Source organism: Cimex lectularius, unplaced genomic scaffold (assembly GCF_000648675.2).
Source record: "Cimex lectularius strain Harlan isolate CLEC.00 unplaced genomic scaffold, Clec_2.1 scaffold537, whole genome shotgun sequence".
Lineage (NCBI taxonomy): Eukaryota > Metazoa > Arthropoda > Insecta > Hemiptera > Cimicidae > Cimex > Cimex lectularius.
Window position 1 is genome coordinate 1 of NW_019393078.1, and position 8,630 is coordinate 8,630.

At 34.5% G+C, this 8,630-nt stretch overlaps 2 protein-coding genes and 1 long non-coding RNA gene across 3 annotated transcripts; 1 reads left to right on the forward strand and 2 right to left on the reverse strand.

Moving 5' to 3' along the window:
- On the reverse strand, nucleotides 1-1,659 carry LOC106669067 (putative nuclease HARBI1). Its single transcript, XM_014398325.2, has 3 exons — nucleotides 1,158-1,659; nucleotides 787-1,073; nucleotides 1-727 (listed from the first exon to the last, which is right to left on the reverse strand). The coding sequence occupies exons 1-3, from the start codon at nucleotides 1,223-1,225 to the stop codon at nucleotides 162-164; spliced, it is 921 nt and encodes a 306-aa protein (XP_014253811.1). The 5' UTR covers nucleotides 1,226-1,659; the 3' UTR covers nucleotides 1-161.
- An 82-nt stretch (nucleotides 1,660-1,741) lies between these two features.
- LOC112128090 lies at nucleotides 1,742-2,085 on the forward strand. Its single transcript, XR_002910857.1, has 2 exons — nucleotides 1,742-1,998; nucleotides 2,039-2,085. It is a non-coding gene; the product is annotated as an uncharacterized LOC112128090 (long non-coding RNA).
- A 3,978-nt stretch (nucleotides 2,086-6,063) lies between these two features.
- Nucleotides 6,064-8,285, reverse strand: LOC112128091. The gene is made up of 4 exons (XM_024229877.1): nucleotides 8,279-8,285; nucleotides 7,127-7,713; nucleotides 6,632-7,025; nucleotides 6,064-6,113 (listed from the first exon to the last, which is right to left on the reverse strand). Exons 1-4 carry the CDS (start codon nucleotides 8,283-8,285, stop codon nucleotides 6,064-6,066), a joined length of 1,038 nt encoding a protein of 345 aa, XP_024085645.1.
- Between the last annotated feature and the right edge of the window lie 345 nt (nucleotides 8,286-8,630).

The window sequence follows — 8,630 nt, forward strand, 5'->3', positions numbered from 1 at the left end:
TGGCTTTGCTTATATGCATACGGCCAGTGTCCAGCGACACCACCCGCCCGACCCGCGCGAGCCGACCAAAGCCACCCCCGGGAAGAGACCTAGAGCGCCCACCCTGACTATACATTTTTGTATTACTTCTTTACATAACTTCTATACGTTCGATGGTGTTTCTATAAGGTATCAAAATATTCAATAAATGGAATTCTTGCGTTCCCATCATATTCCACTTCTCCAATTTGATTGAACTGAAGGTTAATAATTTGTGTTTCCACTTCATCATTGATGAATGGAATCGGATCTTTGAAAATGCATGATATATTATGCAATACTGCAGTTGCTACCACAATTGGCTCAACCAAATTAAAGTTCCACCTCATTCCAATAGCAAGTATAGGAAAGCGACGTTTCCAAACACCAAACGATCTCTCGACAACGTTTCTTGTCCTAATTAAGGACTCATTGTAGAGTATTTCCCCTCTTGTGGTTGGGTGATTTAATTTTGTTAGCAAGTATTTTTTTAGAGGATACCCACTGTCACCAACCAAAACAAGATCTTTCATATCTCCATTTTCAAATTGTGTTTTTAAGACTGAATTTCTAAAAATGTGGGCATCGTGTGTGCTACCTGGCCACCTGGCAACAATGTTTTCGAACTTCAGCTCTGCATCGCAAACTGTCTGTACATTCAATGAAAAGAATCCTTTCCTGTTGCGAAACAGCTCTGCTTCATTACCACCTACAAATTAAACAGAAAAACTAGAAATGGAAAAAAGATATTTGCAATTTATTTTATACCTGGAGATTGTAAACGAACATGAGTGCAATCAATAACACCTATGCACTTTGGAAATTTGCTGATTTTGTACATTTCAGCACAGACAGCCATTCTTCCAGCTTCGTTTTTTGGGAAATGAATGAATTCTCGCCTCAATGATGCAAGAGCTCGAGAAACTCTGCGCACCATTCTACATACAGTAGATTTATGCAACGCACTGAAATCACCACAAACTGTCAAAAACGATCCTGTTGCATAAAATCGAAGTGTAGTTAGTAACATCAGTTCGGGGGATGTAGCCTGATTTCTGAAAACATTATCAATCAAGTAAAAAAAACAAAAACAAAAAAAAACCATTGCTATTCAAAGCTAACTAATTAATATCACTTACCTGGTAGTACGATGAGTGATTGAATTTTTTATTTTCTCTAACACGAAGTTCACTGCATTCTTTGTCATTCTGAATCTATTGAAGAAGTCATCGTTATCCCATTCGTGAAAATGTTCCTGTCTGGTTCTAAAAACCCTTTCTTTGTTTATATGTAGAGCTACTAACTCAAGGAAATCTTTTCATCATCTGTTAATTCCTCTAAATAACTAGATAAAAATGCGTCCATTTCGATATATCTCAATATACGGTTAAACAACGCACAGGTTATATTAACAAATGAACGTTGTTCAGCTCTGAACCCTGTTTAACTCGAGCTCGACGACCGTTCAGATTTGATCGACGTTCATCACTTGATCTCGGATCAATAGAGATTGAAAAACGCCGATATTTGTGTCGAACTCCGTTCAGTACTGAACCAAGGTTAAACGAAGTTGGTGCAACGGGCCCTAATAAAAGATAATATATAATAAAAGATAAATATTATATATTATATAATATTAATATATTAATATTATATAATAATAATTTAGTGTAAAAGAAATAATAAAAATGTAATGTAAATTAAAATGATCTAAGAAACTAGATATAATAAAAACTGTTTAAAAATAATAATTTTTTCAGTCAGTCCGAGTCCACCCAAAAGCTGACAAAGGTGTAAAAGGACAAGTGGGCGCTCCGATGCCAGGCACAGTAACTGAAATAAGAGTCAAGCTCGGAACCAAAGTCAAACCCGGCGATGCACTTGTAGTTCTATCTGCGATGAAAATGGAAATGATAGTGCAATCACCACTGGAAGGCACCGTAAAATCAGTTAATGCCACTGTTGGACAAAAAGTAGAANGTAAAATCAGTTAATGCCATTGTCGGACAAAAAGTAGAAGGCGAAGATTTGCTTGTTTATATTGAAAAATAAAGCCATTCTCCCTTATATTGTTATAAATATTTACATTATTATTATTTTTCTAAAGTAATTACGATTTCACAATTCATAATTATGCCAACCATTTAAAAAAGAAAAAAATAATTTCTGCCTTATAGCTGTAAATTTGCATTACACTAATATATAATTGACATGTTCATTTCTAGAAATATCTAGCTAAGTAGTGAAAGAATAATAAAAAGAATTGATTTGGGGGAACAAATTGGCATGCAATATTATAGAAAGAAATCCATCATCCTATTTCATTGAGTTCATAAATTTTAAACTTTTGAATATAGTACTTTATAATTTAAAAGAAAGTACGATATGAATACACTGACCAGCTAAAGTCATTTGGCAATCTACTTCTCATCAAACTGGATTCAATTTTTAAAATTACACAACTACATATGGAAAGAAATTCTTGCGTTCTTTGGTGTCCCTCAAGGGGACAACTTATTTTCTCTTCTCTTAAACGTATACATCAATGTCCTAAGAACTTTTTGTAACTATACAATCCCATTTATTCTACCTATAATTGTCTCTCTATTTGGTCCTCTGGGCTAGATAAGAAATTGTTATTGTTTTAAAGATTGAAATTGTAAAGGAATATAAATATCTTGCATAACCTATCTTCACATTGTGTTTCAATTACCATTAATATCTACAATGAAACGGCCTTTGAACGAATGGCACGACTTAATTTCTTATAATTCTATTTCTCTTCCAGTGAAATTCAGACTGTTCAACTCAGTTTTGCCGCTCAATACTTTTTTATACCTCACAAGTATGGACTTAAACAATTAAAACTGCAATTCATGATTAGTCTTGATTAAATGGTTAATCAATCATGACATCAGCCTTGAACTTACTAAGGTCTAACGGCTAACCTATTATTTTTGACAGCAAATTGAAATTCAACTTGCACTTAGCCCAATATAACTCGGACATCCATAATAAGACTTACTAAACAATGACAGCAAATCCTTATTTCTAATTTGTACCTTCTGTCTTTGAATATTTTGATGGAGGTAATATAGTAAGCTATATATTGTAGTTATAGGTAGAATAAATGGGATTGTATAGTTAGAAAAAGTTTGTAGGACAAGATGTATACGTTTAAGAGAAGAGGCAATAAGTGGTCACCTTGAGGGACACCAAAGAACGCAAGAATTTCTTTCCATATGTAGTTGTGTAATTTTAAAAATTGAATCCAGTTTGATGAGAAGTAGATTGCCAAATGACTTTAGCTGGTCAGTGTATTCATATCGTACTTTCTTTTAAATTATAAAGTACTATATTCAAAAGTTTAAAATTTATGAACTCAATGAAATAGGATGATGGATTTCTTTCTATAATATTGCATGCCAATTTGTTCCCCCAAATCAATTCTTTTTATTATTCTTTCACTACTTAGCTAGATATTTCTAGAAATGAACATATCAATTATATATTAGTGTAATGCAAATTTACAGCTATAAGGCAGAAATTATTTTTTTCTTTTTTAAATGGTTGGCATAATTATAATTGTNCAGCTTCTCCGCAGTTCCCACAATTTTTAGTTTGACCAAATTTACTAACATGTCTGAATCTGAAGCATGAAAAACACATTAGTGGTCTAGGTTCAAGAGGCCTAACTTGCACAGAAAGAAAGTCGAAAGCCACTTTGTCCGGAAGTTCTGGTCTTTCAAAAGTCAATATTAGCATAGGGGTTGGAACCTTAATATTATTTTGTTTCCTAAATATACGTTGTACTTTTATAACGTGTTGTTTGGTTAGTTCTTTCTCAATTTCATCTTCATCACAGTTCAGAAACTCAGGGGCAGTTATGACTCCTTTCGTGTAAATGAGCGTTTTATGAAGATTGAATTTAATTGGAATGTCTTCAAGGGGTTTCATCCCATTCAGATTTAGAAAATCCTTTTCACAAGAGACATTCAATAAAACCGTACCATTTTTCAAAAATTTTACATTTACCTGGGGGCAAAAACTTTTTATAAATTTGCAAATTTTAAAAGGGCTGAAGTTATTAAACGTCTTTTTGGATGGATGATTTTCATCTGAACTCATCATTACATCCTTTGGGCCTACCCATTTTATCTTTTGTTTTGGAGATGTGTTGAGTCTGATATCGGGAGGTTCATGGTCAAAGTGCATAGTGTATGGCTCCATAAGGGAGACGAAATAAAATAGAAAAACTTTTTTTTTTAGATGAAAAGTATGTAGTTGATCTTAAAAATCGCTCAATATTCCTCAGCACAGAGCTGTCAAAGTCAATAATAGACAATAAAGGCAAATCAGAAGACAGCCAACAGAAACAATAAAGAAAACAATAAAGTCAGCTCCGGTTCGGAACTAGAGTCTGGAGAACTTGGATTGGGCAGTAGTAACACAAACGTAAATGGCCGAGCGGTGTCGACGATATACGAGCACAACGTGGGAAAACCCAATGTCCTGTACAGATGTTTTTTTAACTATGTATGTAAAATGCAATACATTTTTAAATATTTTTCTTAAGTTTGTTAAATGCATAATTTGCATGAACTGTTGTGTTAAATAAAATGGAGGAGAGAAATAGAGCGATCTCAGAATTTTGTCTCAATCAAAGCCAGAAGAGCGCACACTGCGCGAAAATTAATTGTAATTTGTTTTATGTACCTGTAATTAATTTTGTAATGTATGTATAGATGTAAAAATTTTTTAAACAAACAATTTGCTTAGTACATGGCGAAAATAAAATGACAAAAATAACGATCAATTATCGTAGGAATGTGTAGTAGTGTTTAGTGACCGTTACCCAATGATTTTTTGGAGATCGTGAGGTGCGGTCTGTTGGGACGTAGGTTTTCGAAAAATCGGTATGATTAAAAAAATAGAAATGATGAATAGTGGAGTGAGTGCGGTGTTCAATCCTTTTTAAAAAGGTAGTTCTTACTCACAGTAAGTTGTTTTGCAACGATCCGAATTTACGGCTCGTTGCAAAACTTACTGTGAGTAGGAACTACCTTTTTAAAAAGGAGTGATAAAGAAAATGTTTTTCTAAAACATCTCCAAATAATAATTATCGTAGGTTTTAAAATTATTTCAGAATTAAATTGGCCCCTATAATTTCCTTTTCCTGGGGAGTCGGTTTTTCAGTAATTGTATCGACTTTTTTCCTTTTTTTTTGTGTTGAAAACAATCGCCTCTGAGGAGATATTGCTCTTTTTTTAGATGGCACAGCCGACGTTGATGGTATTAATGAAATAGGTGATGATACTTGAAGTAGTTGGACTTTTAAAGTTTTTAGGTATTGTTGAACAATGTTCATTTGTTCCTCGGAGACGACTGTATTTATTAGGGAGGTGAATTCTGAAATAGTTTCCATTTTTTTATTTTCTAGTGCGTTAGGATTTTTATTATCGGATTTTCTTATATTGTTTAAAAGAATGTCTTTTTGAATGTCTTTTTCGTCATAATTGATACTGAGTTGTCATTTGGTAAATCGATTTCCAAATCATTATCTCGTTGGTTTCTAAAGGAAACCATCCTTACCAAATGTATGTGCTTGCACATATTAGATTTAATCGAGAAATCTAAGCAGGTACAAGAGAATTTGTGAATGCAGCATGCACATTCATGGCACGTNAGTTTGACAAAATTTACTAACATGTCTGAATCTGAAGCATGAAAAACACATTAGTGGTCTAGGTTCAAGAGGCCTAACTTGCACAGAAAGAAAGTCGAAAGCCACTTTGTCCGGAAGTTCTGGTCTTTCAAAAGTCAATATTAGCATAGGAGTTGGAACCTTAATATTATTTTGTTTCCTAAATATACGTTGTACTTTTATAACGTGTTGATTGGTTAGTTCTTTCTCAATTTCATCTTCATCACAGTTCAGTAACTCAGGGGCCGTTATGACTCCTTTCGTGTAATTGAGCGTTTTATGAAGATTTAATTGGAATGTCTTCAAGGGTTTTCATCCCATTCAGATTTAGAAAATCCTTTTCACAAGACATTCAATAAACCGTACCATTTTTCAAAAATTTTACATTTACCTGGGGGCAAAAAATTTTTATAAATTTGCAAATTTTAAAAGGGCTGAAGTTATTAAACGTCTTTTTGGATGGATGATTTTCATCTGAACTCATCATTACATACTTTGGGCCTACCCATTTAATCCTTACCAAATGTATGTGCTTGCACATATTAGATTTAATCGAGAAATCTAAGCAGGTACAAGAGAATTTGTGAATGCAGCATGCACATTCATGGCACTTCAGTTCGCACTGACAGCTCGCATTGGCTGGGGATACGATATATATATCTTTTCCTTTAGTCGAAGGTACAAGCCAATGCCCATTTTCTTCGATGATGTTTTCCTTAGACAAATTTTCCGATTTTTTATGGCGGTCCCTTAACGAGGTCATTCTGGCAGTAACTTTTCCTTTATTAAGGGTTATTAATCGCTCATAAGTTTTGTCTCGAATTAATTTAACAATAAATTGGATACCTTTATCTAGTCTTTTATTGTTTCTTCCTTTCATGTAACTATACTTTAACGTTTTATGCATACGTTCCAAATGCATGTTTGTATTTACACCGGCATACAGTCTACAACAATATGCCCAGCGTTTATATATGTCTTTCTTTGAGAACATTTGAAAATAAACTCCAAAGTCTTTAGTTTCAGGGTCCAAATTTAATTTCAACGAGAAACTGTCCAACATTAGACCAAAAGCTTTCTCATCTATTTCTTCTAATAAGGTTCTCAATCCCTTATAGACTTCGACCCGTTTTTCTTGATTTTTTATTTTAACCAAATTTTTCCTCCATGCTCTGTCGACGTGCCAACAACAATACAACCTATGGTCAACTGGAATCATAACGTTTAACCACGCATTGTAATAGTTGTCTGCCATGTCAGACATGAAAGTTTTTGGCTGGATCCTTATGTCAGCAAAAATTGTCTTAAAAAAATTGTCATTACTGTGGCGTCTGTTCTATTTGATATGAGGAATGCACACGGGAACCCCTGCTGTATTAATTAATATATTAATTCATCGAGTACCATTATGGTGGTTAGCTCAAAATCATACGCATTGGTCCCGTGCGTACCATCAATGCAAATGATGTTATTGCCAAACAATTTCAGTATTTCTTTTTGAGCATCCGTCATGAGAACTAAGGCGAAATCATTTACGTGAAGGGATGGATGCTCCTCACACAGCATACCTTGACTTTTATATAATCTCACGATTGTGTCGCCAGTCTCACACATTTCTTTCACCCAACAGTCAACGCTCTGTGCGTCATTTGCATGTCGGACCGAATCTTTGTTTAAATTAAAATCTCTTTCAATATTAAAAAGATCCTTGCGTGTAAGGAGATCTATTCGTTTCAAATTTTCATTAACCGAGGACCTCACTTCGTCTAAAATAGCATCGAATGGTATCTTAGCATTTATCTTCGATGCTATTTTAAGGCGATCTGATGTGGTCAGTGATAACCGCCCCAATTCACAATCATGGCCGACATGTGTTTTTGTGTATTTAACTTTAATTAATAATCCATTTTTTCGGCTTCCATGATTATGGCTGGACAAAAGCAGTTTATTTTGTTTGATCCTAGGCTTTTCATATGCCTTTTTCCCGTACCCTTGGGTTTATATTGTAATACCCACTTCTATGGCAACAATACTCTGTAATGTTTTTTTTTTTATGTGCGGTGATATACTTACTTTTTGTATCATTTTCTATTGTTTCTTTTCAGCTTTCAAATTCAGAAAGACTTGAAAAAGTATAGAATTCTGTTTCAATGTTAATGTCATGAAAATGCCTGAAATGGCCAATGTCTTCCTTTGTACCATTCTGGCAAATCGGACATATAAACTGCCTTTGTTGAAGGGAGCGGCAACCTTTTTTTTTGTGATTATTTAATTTATATTTTGTAGAAAATTTACTGCCACAATCTTGGCAAATAAGGTCCTGATCATTATTGTGCGAAAGTAAATGAGCATTTAGGTCTACTTTATTTTTATATTGTTTTTCACAGACGTTACATTCAAATTTTGGTCGCAATTCGTGGGTTTTTAAATGTTTTTTTAAAGAATAGGGTGTTGCCAGTTCTTTTTGGCAAATGGAGCATAAAAGTTTAATTTTCGATTCACATCGAAGGACCGACTCGGAGTATCCGTCGGGAGTATCGGAACTGTGTGACTCACGTTCCATCATTATAATCCGTATACAAGCCTGGGTCAAATCAAAAATATCAAACAGTAGCAGTTCAAATCACAATCAAACGTGCAAGCCAGAGACAATCCAAAAGTAATTAATCCAGTAGAATCGGAGAGCAAGTCTAAATCAACAGTATTGCTATTTCAACAAAATCAAAGCGTGACAAACAACTCGACTTGTGAATGCGCAATGAGCCAATCAGCCAAAGCCAATGCCCAATGTATCCCAGAATTGCGGCAAGGTTGGGGACCCTTGGTGGGGGAGCTCGGCTTGGTGGGGGTACTACTGCCCATCGAAGTTCTCACTTCTCGAGACGCTACTCTACTCGGTTCGGAGGGA